The sequence below is a fragment of the Microchirus variegatus genome (genome assembly GCF_963457635.1).
Source record: "Microchirus variegatus genome assembly, chromosome: 13".
In the NCBI taxonomy this organism is placed as follows: Eukaryota; Metazoa; Chordata; class Actinopteri; order Pleuronectiformes; family Soleidae; genus Microchirus; species Microchirus variegatus.
In genome coordinates this window covers 3,589,578-3,614,815 of record NC_139814.1, presented here as the reverse complement: position 1 = coordinate 3,614,815, position 25,238 = coordinate 3,589,578, and the positions used below count along the sequence as shown (strand labels likewise).

General features: G+C 40.2%; 1 protein-coding gene across 1 annotated transcript in view; it reads right to left on the bottom strand.

Annotated features, from left to right (window-relative positions):
- The window catches only part of arid1ab (AT-rich interactive domain 1Ab), a 73,337-nt gene that overhangs the window by 11,798 nt on the left and 36,301 nt on the right, over positions 1-25,238 (bottom strand). The window contains exons 5-12 of the mRNA XM_083899744.1: positions 16,719-16,959; positions 11,405-11,494; positions 10,854-11,024; positions 7,025-7,325; positions 2,600-2,745; positions 2,393-2,472; positions 2,099-2,308; positions 1,800-2,004 (exon numbers count right to left, since the gene is read on the bottom strand). Of these exons, the coding sequence (XP_083755870.1) occupies positions 1,800-2,004; positions 2,099-2,308; positions 2,393-2,472; positions 2,600-2,745; positions 7,025-7,325; positions 10,854-11,024; positions 11,405-11,494; positions 16,719-16,959 (1,444 nt within the window). The remainder of the gene's footprint in view (positions 1-1,799; positions 2,005-2,098; positions 2,309-2,392; positions 2,473-2,599; positions 2,746-7,024; positions 7,326-10,853; positions 11,025-11,404; positions 11,495-16,718; positions 16,960-25,238) is intronic.

The window sequence follows — 25,238 nt, the reverse complement described above, 5'->3', positions numbered from 1 at the left end:
AGCCACCCAGTTGCACGATCACCTGTGTAGCAATAATTTATTTGAAAAGTTCCAGTCTGGGTTTAGAACCCACCATAGCAGACAGATTTCAGTTTGTTAGTGTAAACGAGGAATCCTCCATACTCACTAAGTTTAACTACGGAGTCCCTCAGGGTTCTGTGCTCGGACCTATTCTTTTTACCCTGTACATGCTGCAATTAGGCAACATTATCAGGAAACACAACATAGATTTTCATTGTTATGCAGACGACACCCAGCTATATGTATCTGTACGACCGGACGACCCAAACCCATCTATTAAACTCCAGGATTGTCTCATAGACATACAGACGTGGATGACTCGTAATTTTCTGATGCTTAACACAGAAAAAACTGAGGTCATGGTCCTCGGGCCAAAAGATATAAGAGCAGCACTTTCAAGTGGAGCTCTAAACCTAGGCAGTAACACTTTAGTCCCTTGCACTACAGTCAGGAACCTAGGAGTCCTGTTTGACCAGGATTTATCACTGGATGAACACATTAAGCATATATGTAGAACAGCCTTCTTCCACCTTCGCAACATCAAGACAATTAGAAATATTATATCAAGACAAGACTCTGAGAAACTAATCCACGCCTTTATAACCTCTAGGCTGGATTACTGTAACTCCTTACTGTCTGGATGTCCTAGTAAGTCCTTGAGAAGCCTTCAACTTGTCCAGAACGCAGCAGCACGGATACTGACTGGAACCAGACGACGTGATCATATAACTCCTGTCTTGGCTTCTCTTCACTGTCTCCCAGTGAAAAGTAGAATAGAATAGAATAGAACTCAGGTCTACTGGTTATTGCTAAAATAACTAGAAGTAGAATCAGTGGTAGAACATTTAGTTACCAGGCTCCTCTCCTGTGGAACCAACTTCCTCTTTCAGTCAGACAGTCTGACTCTGTCTCTGCCTTTAAGGTGAGACTGAAAACCTACCTCTTAAACATAGACTATAGTCGAAGCTAGATCAGGTATGTCCTGATTAGAATAGTCTATCTTATGCTGCCATAGGCTTAGACTGCTGGGGGAATTTCCCATCATGCACTTAGAATGAGCACACAGACTTTGCACGAGCCACACTTTCTCTACCCCGTCCTCGATTTTTCATCCCTCACCACTTACCCGATGTTCCCCCATGAGATGTAGCACATAAATCCACATGTAGCTCATCTCTAACTGATTTTAATCTCTTACAGTTCTGCTGACACCAGTGAACGACATGAGGTCAGGACAGGAAAGAAGACTCCGTCATCCTCAAGTCTCTGACCACAACAGTCTTCACTACAGGCTGTGATAAACCCAGTGATCCAGATGATTCTGGCATTTAAAGACTTTTTCACTTTTTATTCTTGTCATTGTGTATTGTATGTTTTGGGTAACATCTACTGCACGTCTGTCCGTCCAGGGAGTGGATCCCTCACCTGTGGTTCTCCCTAAGGTTTCTACCCTTTTTCCCTGTTATAAGGGTTTTTTCCCTGGTAGTTTTTCCTTACCCTGGTCGAAGGTCTAAGGACAGAGGATGTTACCAACCCTGTGAAGTCCTGTGAGACAAACTGTGTTTCGTAAACTGTGGGCTATACAAATAAAGATTGATTGATTGATTGATACTAATTTTTCTTACAGTGATACTGTACCATACCATTACTCTGGTACCCCAAGGGAAGGGTACCAACACACCATAAAAAACATATTAATGTAATGTAATTTGCTTGAGGTGTTTCTGAAATCAATAAATAAAAAAAGGGAAAGGTGGAGGAATGACACTGATGCTCACCTGGGCTGGGAGGCTGAACTTTTGTCTGGTTCTTTTTGCTGTCTGTGTTGAAAAACTCAGGGGGCGGGTCCTCACCTCGTTCAACCTTGCACTCAAAAGCATACAAACACTGAATGTATTGTTTCTTGAGTGAACTGGCCGCACTGCTTGATGTGCCTACATTCAGGTTGGTGGCCAGCTCCCTCCACTTCTTATTCTTATTAACCTGGTGGAATACAGACGAGGGAGGAGGCTCAGAAAGTCTTTTGAGAAAGCAAAAAGTGGCCTGTTCTGGAATATTCACTTGAGATCTATCATACCTGGGTGAGGCCACCAATCTCTTTCACAGACACATAGAGCCTAAAGAGATCGAGAGGCTTCCGTCCCACAGCGGGAAGGTTGGTCAAACCCATGGCCTTCTCTTCAGTGAAGGCCAAGTAGCGGTCCACCCACATCTTCCTCTCTGGCTCTGGGCCAAGCTCGTAGAGACGAGTTATCTTTTCGTTGGTGGTGGTGGAAGAGCTTGACTTCTGCACATCAGATGATGGAAAGAACTTCTGGATTGAAGGGGAACTCATTTTAAATGCAACAACATGTGAAGTGAAATCTTTTACCTTTTTAGATTCAGGCTTTGGAATCCCATCCAATTTGTTGTTCGTCTTCGGGGAAGGGTTTATTTTGTCCATTCCAAACTCTGAAATGGGAAAGTAATAAGAAGAGGGCATAGAAATTAAACATTACAGTTTATAGAACCATTTAATGGACAAACTACACAGGGAAGTGTAAAAATTATCAATGCTTTAAGTATAGCTTTTACTGACCAGTGGTGTTGTTGGCCATGTTGGCTCCCACTGGGTGCATCCCTGTGCCTCCCTGGTTCATCATACTGTGCACGCTATTCATGCCAGAGCCGTATGGAGAACCAGATCCCATAATACCCTGAGACATGTTCTGGTAACCAGGGGGCCTGGAGAAGATAGAATAATGTTTTTTTAGAGAATTTTTTTTACAGGGAACATTTTGAATAGGAGATACAAAGACATTTTGTTTTCTGAATCCATCATTTAATTTTATTCTCTTACAGTGAACTGTGCCTGACTTTTTGCCCAGCTATTATGTGTGATTTCGGATGAGTTGTTTACTTTCTAGCCGCCATGGTGGATCTCAAAATCTCAAAAATGTCAGTACAATTCACAAAATTTAGAAAAAAACGCCAACTTGTATCATAGGTTAAACGGTATTTATAAGTAAATGGGGTAAGATGAGCAACCTCACATAATGCTTACAAATACAACACTATAAAAGTGAGGCAAAGCTATTGATTTTGTTTGTGCTAACAGAGCAGCAGTGTCCTCAGTGTAGCCTCTTGTCTCCAATGCTGACATTCACATTGACACAGGGTAACACTCTGTAACACTATGGTTACATTAGCTATAGCTAATGGCTACTTAGCCTAAATTCTGTTGACATCAATTTAAATAACTTATTATTTTAGTGAAAAATTCCACAAAAATAGTCAAAGAAGCCAACCAATGGCTTCCCCCCATTACTGCTAAATCACAGGGCTGTTATTGACTTTACTGTATGACAACAGAGGAGTTCATTGGTAAACATAAATCCATGGCTTCTGATGGTGATGTAAGTAGTACACACTTCCTCGCAGCTCTTCACCATACACATTGAAACATTGTTCAGTCATATCTTTTAGTATGGTCACAAAATAATAAATTTTTATTATTAAAGCGGACCTAGACCTTTTATTGGTGTGTATCTTTATATGAGATACCCTGGAGGTTCTAAACAAACAGTTCAGCCACTGCTGAGAACACTGTTTTATTGTAATCTCAGGCTCAGTGAGATCTCTGAAAAAACCCGGACCAGTTACGTTAACATCGGTTCTCCTGAACAGCAGATCCTCCTGCTCTGGGCACAAGTCCTGGCACATCCGGTTGTGTACATTGAACCACAGAAGAAGAAGAACATCGGAGATTTCAGTCTGAAACAACGCGGCTGACGAGAGCTTCAGTGAGGAGAGATTTCTATTGGCTCGTTTGCGGCAACTAGGAGGTTTTTGACCATAAAACAAGTTAATGTATGTAAGTAGACCTCCATAACTAACATATATGTGCAACAGGACCACTCTAGGTCCGCTTTAAATGAATTTATCCACATCAATACAGTCCTAACTTTACCCATCCCTACAACAGACATGTTGATCAATTCATGATCAGACAACCAACATTCATACACACACTTCTGGTACAGCAGTCTTATGGCGCATTTCCACCAGTTGCCTTTCCACTAGCATAGTACCTGGTACTAATTTTAGTACCTGGTCTGGCAAGTTTCCAAGTGCTCTGAGTAGGTACTATGCAAGTGTGATGTCTAATGTCTTTTCAGGCTGACTTTAGTTACTTTTCACTGACAGTGGTTGGTAGTTCAGAACTGCCAAACAATCTCCAACCACAAGACAGTGAATGTCAGCGCAAGACAGAGATGGGACTAATGACATCATCGTCTTCCTAAATGTTCTGGGTGGCAGACTATTCAGCTCTTAAACTTCTGTCCTGTGGAACCAGCTCCTAAAACTTAAACTTAAAGCTTTCCTAAAGTTTATAGTTTGGGCAGGTTCAAGTGAACTCCAGGCCACAGGCCTACCTGCTGGGGGAGCAGCCATTATGCAGTGAAAAATCTCTCTCTCTCTCTTACCTCCTCTCTGTTTATCTGCCCATCTTTCTCTTCTCTATCTCTCTCCTTCTACCTCCCTCTCTCTCCTCTTCTCAGCACTCATGTCAATAACTTTGTTTTCTCTCCCTTGCCCTAGTTTGTGCTCTTCCTTTCTTTTTCTCCCTTTTCACTTAACCCCACGTTGCTCCTGAAGGCTGTGCCGTGTGTTTGAAAGATAGAAGTGATAGAAAATGTGCTGCACATAGATGTGCTGTATGAAGTGTGAGTGAATACAGCAGCTTTGAGTGGTCATCAAGACTAGAAAAGCGCCATTTACATAGCTACTCATTATGGCTAACATTAATATTATCCTCATCCACCCTTCATTTACGGCTTGTCCTTTTCCGAGGGTCACATGACACAGGTGGCATTGGGACAAGTCGCATGTCACACCCTGGACTCTCTTTGTAAAAGTTATATTTTGTTTGTAATCTGCTAAACTTGTTTTTGTACGTATCGCACCTAGAGCACGTCTGTCCATCCTGGAAGAGGGATCCTTACTCTGTGGCTCTTCCTGAGGTTTCTCCCATTGTTTCCCTGTGTTTTTCTTGAATGTAAGGGTCTACGGGAAAACACTGTACTGTGCCTGACGGCCTCAATAGCGAGATGCACAGCTGTCAAACCTACAATTAATGTTAATTATGCAATTAAATATAGGGCCTGCCATAAATGATACATCTTTACAAATTTCAATTACGATTATGGCCCCAAATAATTACAAAAACATAATAATTGAAGCAAATCGATAATTACAAAATGAGGGCTTTTATTCTGAAAATGACCTGTCTGGCTTGCATTCCAGCAAACAGTGTTGCCAACTTAGTGACATTTTCCACTATATTTAGAGAGTATTCAGACCCCTAGCAATCTTTTTCAAAAGCGCGACTACCCTCAAATCTAGTGACCTTTGCACACTGAACGAAAGTACAAATCATTCGGATGTGAATTATAATGGTCTATGACCAGTGTGAACATTGGTGAAAACTATTTTTAAGCTTGATTTACACACACCATCACACTGAAGCTTCATTACAACCCCCCTCCACAGGGTTTTCTAATTGATTTTTTTAGTTGTTAAATGTTTTGACTATACGTCACCAACACACCTTCTGATTGTTGTATGTATCTGACCCAAACTGGAGCCTGATTCTCGTTTTCCCAGATCACTGACATGTGCACTATGAATTTAAAAATACTGTCCATTGATTGACATTGATGAGTCTTCATCCTTCCTGTTGGTGTCTTGGACTTCAACACTGGGGATTTGAAACTCAACTTTGACTTTGACGAAAACAATACCTCGCTTAGGTCAAGGTTCCAGTTTACTAATAAGCAGATGCAGTCCATATCTGGACGAAGATGCCATCCTATCAGGACCATGGCCGTTCATTTTAATTGCCACAGCTTTTCTAACATACACACAAATCATATCAGTGAATCAGGCCACACTGGATGCATGAGCAGAGCATTTGCATTGCTATACTTCTCACCTTGATTTTGGGATAGCCACACTTCCCATCTGAGAAATGTTTTTCAAGTTCATCTTAATCGAGTGAGTGAGCCTTGCTGTTTTTTGTTCTTGAGAACAGAGCTGTATGTTTCAGACCAAAAATAGACAAAAGAGAAAATGATCTTTCACCATGCCATCTATATCTGTGTCATGTGCTACAAACAAAACACCTTCTTGTATAAGTAAAAAAAACTCTGCCATTTCAGTTCCCTGAATCCATTATTGCCTTTTGTCGAGGCTTTTATTGTGAAATATTTGCAGGACCAACAGATGGACAGTTTCATACTTGAAGAATTCTCACAGTTAGTTGATTACAAAGGAGTTTTAACCACATATTACGGTATAATAAAAACCTAACAGACATGCATGTGAGACACACACTCAACTTTTGTATTATTTTGATTTGATTTAAAATGTTTATATACGCATCTAAGTGTTTTTTTATATAAATTTTTACTTTGTAGGCTTCACATGAGAAAGTAAATTTATATATTGCATGTTTTTTTTTATTCAGAGATAAAATTAACAAAAAAATATTATTTATTTGTACTTAATTTTATGAATTTTTTGAAAATCAGTTTTTGATGAAACACCAACTGAGAAGTGTTAACCAACACTTGTTGGACATTATGAAATTGTGGACTTTGCTGGATGGGATTTTTTTTGTCAGTCCATATCAGGATTGGGATGGGATCTTTTTTTTTATCAGGATTTAAATTGACTACCCTTGGCATAGGTCATACTTTCTGTGTCTGCAGAGGTATGAATCAGTCTGCTCTGGAGCAGACTGTGGCTGCCAATGTGCGCCAAACAGCCACCGACCACCACCATCATTCATGCACTCATTGCATGTTTTTTTGAACTGTGAGGAAGCCGGAGAACATGCAACATGCAAACTCCTTACTCGTTTTAGTATGAATTTGTCTTCGTGGACACAGAATGTGGAAAGTATGACCCAGGCCTTAGGTCTCAATTAGACTAATGCAGACACAAGCTGGAAAACACCCACCTGTTGTGTATGGAATTAGTAGATCCATGGTGCATTGAGGAACCGCCATCCTTCCTGTTCAAACCTGGCGGGGGACACATCCCAGACCCCACATGAGGAGGCATGCTGCCCATGTTAGGGCCCACACCAGGGCCATAGGGTCGTGCACCCATCTGGCCTTGGCCTACTCTACTAGGTGGCATGTTTCCATAAGAAGCCCCAGTGCCCTGACCAGGCATTGGGTTCATGGTGCCACCCATATTGGGTCCATTGGGGTAGTTGGCATTGGGCATCCCGGTGAAACCAGGCTGCCTGGGATAACCTTGTAGGATCAGAAATGGACAGAAATTTAGACTTCGGTCTGCAGCCGACACTCTTCTTACAATATTTCATGTTGTATGTTTTTTTCTTCTTTGGTTTATTTGTTTGGATTGTATTTCACTCGAAACTTCTTCAAGACCACTGTCTACTCTATATAACCATAACAATGGATGGATGATAGCTTTTTACGGTTGTGGAAAATAGGAGCCAAGACAGAATGGACCTAGTTGGCTCTCCCCTCTGTATTACTATTCTGGTCATCAGTGATGCCATCCACATTAGAGCTAAACAATTTAGGGAAAATATGTAATGGATTTTTCTGGCAGAAATTCTGCCATGATTTGAATATCTTTTAAAATGAAGCTTCATTTCAAAACTTAAAAGGTGACGGAGCATTACCACATGAATTAATAAAAATAGACATTTGACACTTTTGCACAGCACTGTTTAAATTGACAAAAAATTATTTATATGTATATAAAAAAAAAAAATGTATTAGGGTTGTAACAGAACGCAATAATCTTCGGTACGGTAAGAAATGTCAAAAAACATTAAATATTTTTTGATTTATTAACAAGTTTAGAACTTGACAGACTCAACTGTAAACATAACTGGCTATTTACCCAAACGTTCCTGAGCAAAGTATATGTTTTTTCTTAAAAAAACAACAACAAAAAAACAGGTATATATTGCTGCACCTACTACAAACAAAACTTAAAGGTCAATGTGAAGGTTCTCAGATAAATAAAAAGTAAGTATAATATAAAAAATAAAGTGCTTTTAAGAGCTTTTGAAGATTTGAGGTAATAATGGGGCATTCTGAGGCTTTTTGAAGGACCATTAGGACTCATGGCAAGTAACTCAAAATGGGCAAGTTACTACAGATGCCCCACATTACAAAACTCTGTATTTCAGAAAACATGTACTTTAGGAAGCAGCTGGGGGAGAACACGAACAAAAAACGTATTTGTTGACAAGAGCAAAATAACTAGGGATGCACTAAAATGAAAATTGTTGGCTGAAACAGAAAATCAGAAAACACTTGGCCGAAACCGAAACTTCATGAAATTATGAATGATTATGCCAATTCTGTACCATTGTGTTTTTAATCTAATTTTGTTGTTATGGCTGGAACTGTGTGTGCTTACCTCACTTAGAAATGCGCTATAGAAATGTAATGACTAATAATAATAAAGTCAAGACATTGCAATTATAGTATTTTATATTATAGAGTGTGCCTCTCATCTGGTGCAGACAGAAGGGCTTTTTTTTCTGCACACTGCCCCTGGGCTGTTCACCGGTCCTGAGCGGTGTGCGCCTCAATCTCCAAGCGGGCTCTCCTTATCCAACGCAGCCTGGATCATTTCTCTATACGCAGTTTTACCAAATAATAATCTTTATGATGAGGATCGAGTTCAGTCACGATGAAGTGCAGGGGATCCGAGTAGATCTTCGTAAAGACTCTTAAGAGCAGAGCGCACTTTTCATTGTTTTCACTCCATGTTCTCAGTCTTTGTGTAGAAGACGCTTTAGTGCAGCAGTTAAGGGAATAACAGATGCAGATTTTTAGTTAACTGCTCAAAGGGGCTGAGAATAGAGAGAATGTTCTGGAGTGGGGAGTTAATAAACTGGCCGGCCAGTTTATTAACTCCCCACTCCAGAACATCTATCACTTGTTTCGGTGATAAACGTTTTTCGGCCGCCAACTTTTCGGTGCATCCCTAAATATAGCATCTTATTGGCAAGAACAATATAACCATAATAATGACGTGGGTTTCGGGGCAGTGTTTAGCTCAGTTGGTAGAGCACCTGACCTGCCCCATATGCTGAGGCTAAAGTCCTCGCTGCAGGCGACCCTGGTTCGAATCCTGCACCATTTCCTGCATGTCATTCCCCACCTCTCTGCCTCCCGTTTCCTGTCTCTCTCCACTATAATATCGATTAAAGGCAAAAAGGCCCAAAATATATATAAAAATTAAAAAGTTAAAATAATGACATGGGTTTCAATTGGCACCTGGACAAGGGAGCAATCGCCGATTACATGGGGGCGCAGCGCCCTTGTTCCCCGGTTTAGAAAGAACACTGCAGCCAATTTTTGTTCACATTCAGCGAAGTTACAGGGGAAAAACGGGGGAGGAAAAAATAGGCCGTCTTTAATATTTAAAGTAGTGCCTAAAAGTAGGGCGTCTAATTTCTTATTATTGTCAGTACAGGACGCCAGAACGCCCGGACGCCCTGCTGGCTAAAAGCCTGGTGCCGCATGTAGAAAATACTGTAAAGGTTTTCAACTTTACATTCAGTTAGTTTCGCAGTCCCAGCTTGTACTCATTCTGATTTTCTGTTTTTAAAGCACATCTTTGTCTCTAAGACAGCAAATGTGTCGCAAATATGTACTGTGTTTTATTTACATTTCACGATTAAATATGCGCTAGAACATGATTGGAACATGCCACTAGTTTGTTCAGAATCAGCAGTTTATCATAGATTACGGAACGAGATTTTCGCATTCTCATTGCAGCCTCCGCATTAAAACCACTTGAAGCTCTACTTCAACGGCACAGAATAGTCTTTAAACTGCGGTGAGCTCAACGGTGATTGGACAAATGCGACAAATGTCCTGTGTGGATTCCACTGAATGCTCCAGCTGTGCTGCACACGGATGGAGCTGTGAACAGAGCCCATCGGTGTTGGTGGATCAAGCGCACGCAGCAACAGTGGAACGGAGTCGTGCAGTGGAATCCCTTTTCGTCAGCTCTGATCGACAGTAGCATGGTTACCGCTCAACATTTCGAAAATATATGCGCTTGTTCTGAATTCGGCCTAAATGTTCTGTAATGAATGGTTCGACAAATACACATACGGTTTCACCCACGTATACTCAACATAAATATAAACACACAAACTTGAAATGGTGAACAAAAATAGAATTTCATGACATTTGCTCAGATTCTTGATGCATTTGTTGCCTTTATATTTTTGTTGAGTGTATATATGGTTATATATACACACATATATATCTATATACATATATAGATATATTTTTATATTTTTAATATATATATATATATACATCGAACTGTCCAGGGTGTACCCCGCCTATCGCCCAATGATATCTATAGATATAGATATACAGTATGTAAGATAGATATAGGTAGGATAGATAGGTATATTTAAATATATGGGTCTAGACAGAAAAGGGGGCCCGTAAAAACGTAACACAATGATCCATCATCTGATCATCGGTTCATCTACTGATTGGTCTAACTTGACTATGAGGTGTGAACTAAAAGCTTTGTATACACTTGTTACTAGTATATGTATGTATGTATAATTAAAGCTGACCAGTGTAACTTAATGGTCATGTGATGCATGTTTTCAGGTGTGGTAGAGGAGATGCAGATAAATTGTGTTACAGATCTGAGATGCTTATCTGGATGCATATCATCTTTGCTTGCAAACTGTTACTTCAAATGAAACCCTACTAGAATGGATGTAAAGCCTTTAAAAGCCTATGCCCCCAGGGCCTCACCTTGTGGGCCATACTGGCCGCCCTGAGGCCCAAAGTTTCCACTGGAGGTGTTTTGGGGATAGGGTCCCATCCCACCATGCATCTGGCCTCCAGAAGACTGACGTGGAGATAAAGCAGAACCAGGGTGGCCAGGGGACCCGTATGAAGGCATCTGAGGGTTACGCACGTACACTGTGGATTGTGAAAAACACCATTATCTGAATACATTAATAAAAATAAATAAAAAACTGCATCTGCTTCAAAAGAAGACTATATAACACTTTGTCCCTGTCTTGAAACCCTAGCTCTTTAGTTTCTCAATAACACACAGCAGTGCAGTGCAGTGTCAACTGTTACCCTCATCTGATCTGGCAAGTCAACTACAAACACATTCTAAATGTCAAGATTAGGAACAGAGGAAGTGTTTACAGGGAGGAAGAATGCATACACATTCAAACAATCACACCTAATTGCAGTTGCAGACGTGGCACTCAGTCTCTTACACAAAGGGCCACTGAGCACATGCACTGATTTGAATACTTGAACCTCTCAAGGCATTTCCTCACGCTCACCCCTGTCCTGGCCCAAAGCTGACTGGTTGATGGAAGAGAGCATGATGCTGTCCGACTGGGCACTGGGTGGCCGTGATGGAATCTGATTGCCTGCAGGATATAAGAAAAGAGGGAAATTGACTGCCAAGGTTTTCTATAGTCTTGGTTTAAAGACCATGTGAAGCACATTCAGCATTTATTGTTTTAGTGGCTGAGAACATTTTAACCAAATTAATTGTGTAAAGAATTATGGATTTAAGAAATAGTTTCTCTCCGGTCGTCTTCTCCAATGTTTTCATGTGTGTCTAAAAATATGGCGTCATGACGGACAGGAGCCATAGTTAGCTCAACTTCTCCACAAATACAGTGTCAACATAAAAACAGCGCCTTTAACTGTGGTCTTCCATTCACTTGTGAGTCACTGCATCTGCTCCGACACTACAGCCTTTGTTGTGCGAGCTAGCTGAGATATCTTTGTCCTGGAAAATGTAACGCTTTTTGTCTGCATACAGGCCTTTGACAAAGAACAATGGATTACAGCCACATGGCTTAGGTCCCAACAGCAACAAAACTCAAAAGTCACAGACCAATTTGTCTGCGCTCTCCGAGTGCTTCTCTTGTTTACTAATGTTTTTTACTTAGATTTTCACTTCATATCTGGATAATTACCTGAATTAGTGACAGTCGAAGCAGGAGTATGAGACTCCAGTCGGCGTTTCTTTTTTTTTTGCGAACAGGGAGAATCTGAATCGCTGTCAGAGCTGACGTCAGACGATCAGACTCAGCCTCATTCATGCTCTGAAGTAGCGCTAATGCCTCTCGGACATTCATTTTTCTTCTTGTAGTCATTATTAGTTGTTTTATTTATGCTAGTTTACAACCAAGCTAGCAGTAGTCGTGGTGACGTTTACAGTTGAACAGGATACTTGTTAAAAATGTACTAGTGTGTTCATCTGTTTGTGTGTTTACAGATATGTGTCTTTTCACATTTTCAAAAAGCGTAAAAACCACTGCCTACTACAAACGAAACACGCTTTCAACTTTCAAAATTGTAATTTTGTGATAACGCAATGAGTAACGGTTGTTGTGGTTGTTGTTTGTTTGCCTATACACACACTAATACTATACTAATACTGACCCTGGCTGTAAAGTCCAGCTGCTGGCTCTGCACTCCACTATCACAAGGATAGGACCCCCACACGCACGCAAGCAGCATTGTCATTCCTTTTCAGTTCACAAAATAATTTTGTGTTTAAACAGATTTATTTCTTTGCATAAGCAAAATGCTTCTTGCTAATGAGGAGTATCTCTCTCTCTCTTACCGCTGTCCATGGTGCTGAACCAAAGAAGCCCTTGAAGCACTTGAAAATGTTCGAGCTGTCAAATGGACTGCCAGCCGCTCAATTTTTTAAGAAAAAATTTGACGGGAAAAAAATAAATGTCATAGTTTTTTGGAAACTCGAGATCTCGACTTTGAAACATGAGAATTCAAAAATAACTGTACTTTTTTTAAATATATACTTTTTTGGGAATTCAAGATCTCGACTTTGAAGATCGAGATTTCACGTTAAAGTTTTTCAGTTGTTTTTTTGCATCTTTTTTTCGTCATATTTTTTTCTCCTGTCACTTCGGGGGCTCCGCTCTGTACAAATGAATTTTCAATCAATAAAATAATATACTTCTGAATGATTAAATCACTATTTTTTTTGCTTCTGGCAAAGTGTTGTTTGAGTCGTGAAATGTATTGTTTGAAAATATAAGTCTTGTTTGATTCCTGAAAAGTGATGTTTGAAAATATTGACAGAAATATAATTCCAAAGAGACAGATACCCTGGGAAGTACTTTGAGGCAAAACTCTGAACCTGAAAATATCTGAAGAAATGATGCTTTGGTAAATCATGGTCTTCACATAAAAATGTTAATGATGCAAAGCCATCATCGTTGAAGAGATCTTGAAAGTTGCAAATGCCTGGTCTGTTTGAGATGGTGCAAAAAGATGATTCGACATTATTGGAGAGAAGTTACATACATTACACATATTTGTCGTCTTAAAATGTTTTCTGAACTGGCACCAGCGCTTAATCAAATTATATAATCGCAGCACAGAAGACTTTTAGGCCTGTTAGAACTGTACAGGATCATTTTGACTTTTTATCTCATAATTATGGCTTTTTATCTCATAGTTTTTAACTTTTTAACTCATGATTATGACTTTTTATCTGATAACTATGACTTTTTATCTTCAGCGTTTCCCACAGGAATTGAGTAGACTGTGATGGGAGGGTCTCTGCACCACGGGGGTGGAGGTGTGTGTACATTTTCAAGCCCGATGTATCTCTTTAGTTCATCTTGAGACCACTGAATGTAATGTAACTTGCTGTATAAGAGCATAACATCCATAAGAACTTTCAAATGCATATCAGGAATATTTCACACTTAATCTTGAAAAAAAAAAAAACAATGACACAAAGTTATTCATTGATTCATTCAATGTCTTTTATGTCTGTGAGCTCTGTGATGGACAACAAAGTTTTTTGAATCTTGAATCATTAGATTAGGTGGTGGGGAAATTGTCAAACATTGGCAAAAAATGCTTAAGAATACTTTTGTTGATACTCTGTAAATAAAAAAGTAAAAAAGTGCATACAGTAAATAACCAAGTTATTTAAATAGCAGGGTTTTAATAATGATCTTTATGACGAGGATGGAGTACAGTCACGATGAAGTGCAGGTGATCCGAGTAGATCTGAGTAAAACGCCGGTGACAGACATCGTTTTCACTCCGTGGTCTTAATCTTTGTGAAAGAAGACACTTTAACGCTGTAATTAAGGAAATAACAGATGTATCAGATGAGCTGATCTCTTTAGTTAACTGCTCAAAGAGAGAGAGAAGATAGTTCTGTCGCAGGGAGTTCATAATCTGTGCTGTTTGCAGCCAAGTTTCACTTTTGCACAAAGAGACTTTCCAGCATTTAATAGGTGCTGTTCCACCGTGTCCTCACATCTTGTTGGAATCGTTTTATTGGTGTTCCAAAGTGATCTTGGACAGACTCTAAGTGGGTATAGACAGGACAGAAAATCTCAATATTTAACAGAGGAGTTTGAGATGTCTTTAGCAACTACTCAAAGTAGATCTACTGTCTACTGATCGCCATGTGCTTCACAAACCCTGCCGCTGTATTTCAGAGTTAGACGGAGTCTGTGCTCCGGTCATGGAGGAAGTACTGAACACATTTTTTTTTATTAACGGATTCTAGTTATTTGTATAATTTCTACTTTTTAATCTCATAATTATGACTTTTTATCTCATATTTTTTTTCATTTTGCAGAAATGGGCTTCCAAAGGTCGCAGACAGACATGATGTGATTTTTCCCCCTTGTCCTGCATGGGAGGGTGCATCAATAGCATGCAAATTATTCACAAGTTCCGTCCAGTGCGCAAAGACCCTTCAAAAGAGAGGGGTTTGAATACTCGCTAAATATACAAATTTGGCAACACTGTTGTACAGCCCTATTTCCAATTACTCTTAAACTTTTGGATGACGACCCAATCATGCCTCATCTGGTCCATTATTTCAGAGAATTTATTTAACAATAAAATAAAATAAAAAATAGAAAATAAATAGCAATATTTGTGAGCAGTTATACAGTAAGATATGCAGTACAAAAGTCTCAGGGCACAACCAGCTTTGTTGTTTTTTTGTTCATGTATGTCAAATTCTGTGATAATTGGCAATCGTATTGGAATGAGGTGACTGAAAGTTGCATTTATATATTAGCAAATTGTCTATAAGTCTAACTCATACAACATGTGTATGTAATGCTGAAACATGGAGTCATAGACCTTTTTTCAAAGCTGATATTTGTCGATGTGAAATAGTAGGACAAACCAAAGTTTAACTAACAGTAATTAGGATTCCACTCCAGGTTTAAGAGAGCCAGGGTTGTGCTATTGTTCAAGTATATGGGTAGGTCACGCTAAATACATGACACTTTGACCTGTAGAAGCTGGAGAAGAAAAAAAAATGTTGTTATTTTAAACGGCATACATGTTTCCTGTATTTTCCAGTGTTCAAATAAAGTGACTGAGAAATAATTACACTGTAGGTTTTAGTTTTTTTTTATAATTAAAATAAGCTTTCTGATTTTTCAGCTTATTAAATGTGAACATTTTCTGGTTTCTCTGCTCCAAGAAATCAAAACTGAAGGATTTTGGACTTTTGAGAACATCATCATTTCAATGTTTCATTCTATGAAGCAAACAAATAGTTGATTAATAGAGAAAATAATCGACCCTAACCCAGATTAATCGGTTATGAAACTAATTGTTAGTTACAGCGCTAACTTTCATTATAGCATTGCTCAAACAACAAATATAATTGCCTAAGACCTTTGCACAGTACTGTATTTTGAAACAAATTCACAGTGACATTCTTACTCAACACGTAAATCAGCAGAGCTTCATCCTTCTAAGTTTCTCACTTGCAGAGGTCGTAAATTGTGATGTACTATACTGTTTCTTTTTCTTTTTCTCATATAAGTTTATTATACTATGAACAAACAAGAATTATTTCTATAAGTGGAGGCGTCAAGCAAATCTTCCGAGTTTGTTCAACTCTCCCTGCACCCTCAGTCATCTTCACCTTTATCGCCCTCCGCTATTTACATTAGCGGAGGGCGATATATCAATTATACTTGATTTATTGCGGCATGGGCCACGTGAGATATATCATTTGTTAATATTGTGACCAATACGTACAACCTGTCACATGAACATAATTATTAAGCTGTTTGCATGCAGTTCTCTTTCTCACAGTGCTCTCATCATGCACACTGCTTGCTCCCCTGCCTAACTAGAAAACTCTTGGATGTGCATTCGTATTTGATTTACAGGAGGAGGGAGGAGAGTGTGGACAGAGCGGAAAAAAGTTAAGAGCTGAAAAAATAATTAATAGTCCGGAATTAGCAAACAGTTATGACTTTACCATTATGGTATTGAGAGCTACTGCACATTAGGAAGGTCTACCACGTCTTTATTTATTTAAATTTTTTTGAGAATATGGGTTAGGCTGTCTGGTTCAAAATAAATAGCTTTGCTCGATTTAATTTGATTGTGATTTTCCCATTTTTGCATGCAAATATTGAAAACAACCTAATTGTGTTGTGCATCCAAACTTTCTATTTAACATTTATACAGTGATGCAGAGGAGATTTCCAAATCTTGAGATATATAATTTGTATCGTGATACATCATAAAACTAAACTAAACACAAACAGGATATTTAACATTCTAATACAAGGTATAAAACTGTCAGTAGTTTAATTACTGCTTTACCTGACACAGCAATAGGAGACAGAGGGCCAGTGCGGGATGGGGTGACACTAGCAGGGGAGCCCACTGGTGATGGTGAGGGCCCACGTATGCCTGGTATGTGGGGTGAAGTGTGTGGCGAGAAAGGTGACTGTGCGGGGTTGCTTTGGTCGCCCTGACTACTGGACACCCCTGAAGTGCTGGCGCCTGGGCTTAGAGCCCCATCTGTACCGGTGGGCAGGTCATCAATAGAGCCTGATAGATCCTGAAAAAGAAAAATGTTTTTTTAACACAAACACAGTGAAGCGTGTGCACGCACACACACGCACACCCACACACAGAGGTTTGTACTAGAGATGCAGCATAAATTCGGCCACTGAAAAATTTTGTTTGAAATCAATGAATAATCATTGATTAATCGTGTTTTCAATTATTTAATTTATTAGTTCCACTATTCCCATTTTCTCAACTGCTCCTCTGAGTGTGTCTGTGCTGGCTCCGAGTCATCTGCTCTCCTAATGTTATGAGGAGAGCAGATGACTCCCCCCCCCCCATTGGTTATGAGAAACAGATAGTGGGAGGGGTGACCCAGCACACAGTGGCCCTGAGATAATGAAACATATGTGGCCCAACAGCGCAAACTGAGTAAACAAATGTTTTTTTCTTTTTTTTTTTTTAATGTTTTAATTAGGGATTTTCTGTTTTTTTATGCTTCGAATCACAGGACCATACCATAAACTTTGTATTTGAATTAGGGTTGTTTGGCCACTGTGAATCATTCCTAGTTAGGGTGTGGTGATATCACGTTCCAGTGCTTTTGTTGTTTTTTCGGCCAATCAGCTGCTCGACGGTCACGGAGAAAACACATGGCTACTTAATAAGTAGCCGAGGCAGTGAATGTTCCCCACTGTTGCTGTGGAGCTGTGTGTGTTCTTCGTTGAATGAGGATGGACAAGGAAAATCGCAGAAGAACTGAATTGTGGCTGTACTTCTTAACAAAGACAGAGGCTGACACAGATCTCATTTCTTCTATGTGAGTGGACTCATTGGTGTTAGCATTTAAGCTAACAAACTTTATGCTAACAAATGCTAGGACGCAATACCATCGTCGCAAAAACAACAAACAGATGAATTATTTAGCGGCCGAAAGAGAGCAGGACATGAGAATAACTGTAAACAGGCCCAAACATTTATGGGGCCTGAAGCTGAATTTGGTTTGTACCTCCATAAATTGCAAATATATTATAGCTGTCTTATTTACTCCAAACCAGTGTTGTTTTTCTTGCATTACGGGGGAGTAAAATCACATGGCCTATTTTTATTATTTGCACTTTCCTATTCAAGGTGAAACACTGTGGGTGGTGACACTGGACTTGAATTGAAAAAATATACAGTATATGATTAACACTATTCAAATATATGAATGTATCTATGATGATACAATATAAAAAAAGATAAAATATTTGTCCTCCCACACCCGATCACCGGGGGCCCCCCAAGCAGCTGCTTAGTTTGCTTGTGCCTCGGGCCGGTTCTGGCTCGCTAAGTGTTGTTTTAAAAAGCTGATGTGCTTGAATAATGTGTGAATGATACAGCTTTTTCCTCTTGACAATGCCATAGATTCTCTATGGGATTCTGGTCTGGTGAGTTTGCTGGCCAGTCAAGCACACCAACACCATGGTCATTTAACCAACTTTTGGTGCTTCTTGCAGTGTGGGCAGGTGCCAAATCCTGCTGGAAAATGAAATCAGCATCTTCAAAAAACTCATCAGCAGAAGGAAGCACGAAATTCTCTAAAATGTCTAAAAGGTCACTGCTGCATTCAACAGTGATGGCGTTGACAAGACAAATTTTTAATATTTCATTTAACCATTCATGTTATTTCACAAGTCATCATATATTAAAGCTCGACCTCAAAACAACAAACAACAAGCACATAGCTTTCCTTCAGCCAGACCTCAGCTTGTCACTGACCTAATTTTAAATTAATGTGGCTGGAGTAGCTGCAGCCATGTCATGTTAGGGTGATGCACACAGTGTAAGACAAGCAGATAGGCACATGTGATAATGTTTTCATGACCATAGCCATGCACACCAACAAGACAAAAGTAAGAGGGATTCAAAAGAGAAAATGATGACAGAGAATCCTAACAAAACCTTGATCTACAGTGTTACCGAAGAAGACTGAGAAGAAGACACCTGAAGCAGTACCATCCCCTGGAGAACACACAATGCAAGAACTTCACAGTCAAAGACCATGGATGTATTATATGAACTAGAGTAGAGTAGAGCGTAGAGAGTCTAGAGACAAGATAAGCATTTGGCTCCGTTCATTCCTATGAAGCTGCTCACCCAGCGCATATGCCAAAACAGTTTTTGACTTCTGCGTTTATTTCCAGGTTATGGGGCCCATAGAGCATCTGCAGTAGTGTCACTACCATAATGCCTCTCTGCTATGTGAACGAGCCGTCTGCGTTATCGACTTGCTCGGCACGTACATGAACAGTGAAAGGCATGATGGGAGTACGCTAATGAAGTGGTTTATGGTTTATTTAATTCACCGTGGCTATTGCATGTGTTGTTACAGGAATCATGTTGTCATCACACGGTCACAGCTCCACAGTCCACACCGTCATCAGTGTCACAATGACATCATCACACGGTCACAGCTCCACAGTCCACACCGTCATCACTGTCACGATGACATCGTCACACGGTCACAACTCCACATTCCACACTGTCATCAGTGTCACGATGACATCGTCACACGGTCACAGCTCCACAGTCCATACCGTCATCAGTGTCACAATGACATCATCATCACACGGTCACAGCTCCACAGTCCACACCGTCATCAGTGTCACAATGACATCATCATCACACGGTCACAGCTCCACAGTCCACACCGTCATCAGTGTCACAATGACATCATCATCACACGGTCACAGCTCCACAGTCCACACCGTCATCAGTGTCACAATGACATCATCATCACACGGTCACCACTCCACAGTCCACACCGTCATCCATGTCACAATGACATCATCACACGGTCACAGCTCCACAGTCCACACCGTCATCCATGTCACAATGACATCATCATCACACGGTCTCAGCTCCACAGTCCACACCGTCATCAGTGTCACAATGACATCATCACACGGTCACAGCTCCACATTCCACACCGTCATCAGTGTCACGATGACATCATCATCACACGGTCACAACTCCACAGTCCACACCGTCATCCATGTCACAATGACATCATCACACGGTCACAGCTCCACAGTCCACACCGTCATCAGTGTCACAATGACATCATCATCACACGGTCACAGCTCCACAGTCCACACCGTCATCAGTGTCACGATGACATCATCACACAGTCACAGCTCCACAGTCCACACCATCATCAGTGTCTCGATGTGCGGGACTGAACACAGTGATAAAGTGCAGCATGTCAGTCTCCTCTCCTCAATGAATCCACCCAACAGCTCATTAATACATCAATAATCAGTTTGAATGCTAATGAGTGATGAATAAATTACTAAAACCTGCTTTGTCATAATATTTTAATAAATGTAAACATAAATGTAAATTTGTCATAAAGTTTTCATGTCGTACCGTTCCCAGACAGTAGCGCCATTCCCATTAATAACATCTGTTCAATTTACTGATAGATTGTGGACATAAGGCTTCGTCCTTTTCCATTCATTATATATATTTGCATTAGCAAATGGCGTAAAAAGCCAGAAACTACACCGCTAGCATCCCTGGAGCCTGGCAGCAGCAGCAGGAGAACCAAAGAAGCCAAGGAGCATGCATTGCAGCTCTTTTCTTATACTATGGTTCACGTCATCGCCCCCCACTCAGTTTTCAGCTGCCCCCCCCCCCCCCCCCCCATTCTGTCCTGAGCTGGTGCCGGGACTGCCGCTCAGAAACCTTCAGAAACATTATGTGCTGTCTGTCAGTTTCAAATAGCCTACTCTGATTGACCCTCTTTGAAGATCGTTAGATTCTAATAGGAAGAATAGAAATTCCCCCCCTACAAATCTCACCGTATATATATATATGTATATACATACTTTTAAGCATTTTTTAAAATTGCAGTAATATCGAAAATTGCATTAGTTTGATCAAGATAAAAATAAATGAAGATGAAATATTCATATCTTCCCATGCCTATACCTGATCCTATATTCTCTATAATGCATAATGTGTGCATCTTTCACAACACCCTATGTGCACCTTTTTTTCCATTTTCAGTAAAAAGTCTAAAACTTTAGCTGAAACACATTCATATTCATACAGGACACATTTTGCGATATGGTTCGGTCAATATTGACTCAGGCTTGGACAGTTTACATGATAAAAATTCTACAATGATCACTAATGTTACACAAGTCTCAATTAAACCAATAACAAAACATTTATTAACAAATCAGTTAGAACAAACAATGTTGAATATTTAAATATATAACAATGGAAATGATGAATTTCAGATGTTGCACCGATCCTTGCCTGGTGTTGGCTCAGTAAAGTGCTGAGCCATACAGGATTGCCCTTATTTTCAGCCATTTCTTTAAAAAAAAAGAAACAAAAACAAATTCAGTATATTTGTATCTAGTGCTTACATCGTCAGTTTAATTTACAAATTAAACAGTTTATTTTCTTCTACATGAAAAACTTTTTTTTTAAGGCTGAATGTAAAAATCAGAAACACAAATAAAACAATAAAATTAATTGAAAAAATTATTCATGCTTCAAAGAATACATCGATTAAGAATCTATGAAAATATTTAGGAGGATCTCATCGAACAGATAATCAGACAACAGACAATGAGGGTGTGTGACCCTCATCTAGTGCAGACAGACGGGTCTTTTCTGCACACCGCCCCTGCGATGTTCTCTTCTCCTGCTCTGTGCACCGCTCCTTCGCTGGGCGCATCTCTGTCTCCAAGCGGGCTCTCTGTATCCAACGCACACTGGATCATTTCTCTACATGTAGTATTTACAGTATCTTTACAATAATGATCTTTATGACAAGGATCGAGTATGGTCTCGATGAAGTGCAGGGGATCTTAGTAAAACGTGGTGACAGACTGAAGAGCAGAGCGCACTTTTCATTGTTTAAACTCCGTGGTCTCAATCTTTGTGTCGAAGACGCTTAAGCGCTGTAATTAAGGGAATAACAGATGCATCAGATGAGCTGATGTCTTTAGTTAACTGCTCAAAGAGAGAGAATGTTCTCTGCTGTGAAGTGAATGCCGCAGGGAGTTCATAATCTGCTCTGTATGTTTGGGAAGAGAGGAGGACAAAAAAATACTGACCACCGCTGCAGTGACTATATTTTATGTAAAATTAGATGCTGTATAAATGTAGCGATATAGGTAATTGTTTTCATGTGCATACTGATACATGTGCCGTGCAGACGTGCAGTGGTGCCATCTCGGCAGCTGGAGATTTTTTTTTTTTCCAGTGGAAAACGATGATAGAGATGACGATGGAAAGCGGCTCGACCAGAGTTATATAAACCAAGATCGACGTGCTAATGGCAGAGGTAGTAGCAGATAGAAAGAGAATGAAACACACAGCTGATGGCTGCTCTCTTCCTCAATTGGGGGACACCGAGACAGACAGACTTTAAAGTGTAAGGCAATAATACAGCTAAGTTACAGTTACAAATACATTGAAAGTTGAAAACTTACTGTTCTCTCATGGAGAGTAGTTGTTGGCAGGCTGCTCTCTGCCAGGGAGGGAGGGGCAACGTATGCACTTCACATGCTCTCCAGCAGAAAAAAAAATGCACCCAGGAATCAGCCGATGCCGACACCACGGAGTGGTGGGGTGAAGTATTGTTTTTGGCAGTTCTGTATGTTCGTTTGTTTGTTTGCATTTGCCAGTATGATCAGCAGAGGGCGCCAGAGGGAGGCTTGTTGTGTGAATGGGGTAAAGTCTGTCATTTTTGATTGCCTTGTTTTAAAAGGTTTAAAATAATTGAACCTGCCTAAGTGGGGCCTAAGAAAAAAAAAATAGACTCCCCCCCCCCTCCTCTCAGAACTTTTTAAGAGGATAAGTTAAATCCTGCCCGGTTATGCCTGCTGGTGTCAGCTCGCCACATACACATCCAGATTGGGGGTGGGGGGTGGGAGCATGGACTTACTAGGGGTAAGCCAAGGTGTATCAACAAGAGGGGTGTCACAATCTCAATTGTGATTTGAATATTGATCGAAACAACTTCACAATCTCATCTTTGGAAAGCAAAGTTGGAACTGAGGATTTAACTGTGCCCCCAGTGTGGCATCCTGCAGGCGTGCCAGACACACTGGCAGAACTTGAACCCCCTCAAACTTCTCTGAAATAACTGGTGTGGAAATATTTCCACAAAAAAACACAGTTCGTAAGCTATGTTATGCGTGTGTATATCTGAATGCATCATAATGAATATGGACAGGTTGCATGAAAACAACTCAACAACAAATTCCTTCCTCATCCTAATTAAACTTGCGCTGTAAACGTGTTTGGAGCATCAGACATTCAATCTTATTCAGTGACGGAAGACCCAGAATGTATGCATTTAATTAGCGTACTGGAACTACACTACGAAATGCCAAGCAGGTCGTATTTCACTACAAAGGTGTTGCCTTCCATGCAAGATAATGTCCAGGAAAAGTTATTGGAGGTCTGAGCAGTGCAGATTTAGTGGTCTTAACAGATTGCTGGACCTTCAGAGCAACACAGAGATACAGTGGTATGCAAAAGTTTGGACACCCCTGTACATTTTCATGATGTTCCTTTATAAATCATTGGTTGTTTGGATAAGAGATTTCAGTAAAATATATCATATATGAGACAAACACAGTGATAATTGAGAAGTGAAATAAAGTTAATTGATTGATTACATTGATTGATTAATGATTTACAGAAAGTGTGCAAGAATTATTTAAACACAATTAGGCATAAATGTAGGCACCCTTGTCATTTTACTGATTTCAATACCGTTAGCACTAATTATTCGAACTCAAACATGGTTTGGTAACCTCAGTGACCCTTGACCCCCATACACAGGTGAATCCAATCATGAGAATATTTTAGGAGGTCAATTGTAAGTGTTTCTCCTCTTTGCATCTTCTCTGAAGAGTGGCAACATGGGAGCCTCAAAACAACTCTCAAATGACCTGAAAACAATGATTGTTCAACATCATGGTTTAGGGGAAGGATACAGAAAGCTATCTCAGAGATTTAAGCTCTCAGTTTCAACTGTGAGGAACATTGTGAGGAATGTGAAGACCACAGACACAGTTCTAGTTAAGGCCTGAAGTGGCAGAACAAGAAAAATCTCAGATAAGCAGAGGTGAAGGATGGTGAGAACAGTCACAGTCAACTCACAGACCAACTCCAAAGACCTACAACATCATCTTGCTGCAGATGGTGTCACTGTGCATCGTTCAACTATTCAGCGCACTTTACCCAAGGAGATGCTGTATGGAAGAGTAATGCAGAAAAAGCCTTTTTTCGCACCCGCTACAAACAGAGTCGCTTGACATATGATAAAGCAAATTTGGAATAAGGTGCTGTGGACTGATGAAACTAAAATAGAGTTATTTGTGCAAAACAAGGGGTGTTATGCATGGTGGAAAAAGAACACATCATTCCAAGAAAAACACTTGCTACCTACAGTAAAATTTGGTGATGTTCCACCATCATGCTGTGGGGCTGTGTGGCCAGTGCAGGGACTGGGAATCTTGTTAAAGTTGAGGTTGCATGGATTCCACTCAATATCAGCAGATTCTGGAGAACAATGTCCAGGAATCAGTGACAAAGTTGAAGTTGTGCCAGGGCTGGATCTTTCAACAAGACATCGACTCTAAACACTGCTCAAAATCTACTAAGTCATTCATGCAGAGGAACAAATACAACATTCTGGAATGACCATCTCAGTCCCCAGACCTGAATAATACTGAACATTTGTGGTGTGATTTAACCCATTAACCTCTTCTTCACGGTTGCCCCCGGTACCGGGGTTACCCTTACCCTAACCCAGCATCAGATGCAGCGACAAAAGCGTCATAAAACCATATCTAACTTTAACAAACACAGACATGCTGCATACCCACAGAAAGGTCAGAAACTCAGCTAAAAGCTCATATTAACCATTCTTATGTTCACGAAACACAGTTAAAACATCGACGGATCAAACCAGCAGGATTGGAAAAAAAAACGTTACAGCGCACTCATTGAAAAGCAGCACCGGAGCGTCAGCGTGATTATGTAAACAAAAAAAACACATGTCGGCCAGACAACTGAGAACAAACAGATTCCAGTGGTACCATTTTTATCAATCTATGACCAAGATTCACGGATTCAAGAGCAAAACAACAACTGACTTTCAAGAAATACAAGCAGAAATGTCATCTTACCTTTGCTGTTTATCAAAACAATTTATTTCCACCAGAACAAAACCACTTCTAATGAAGAACTACACTTTCCAGCATGCTTTGGGAACAAATCCCGGTCTGATGGATCATTACAGAGCGACATTAG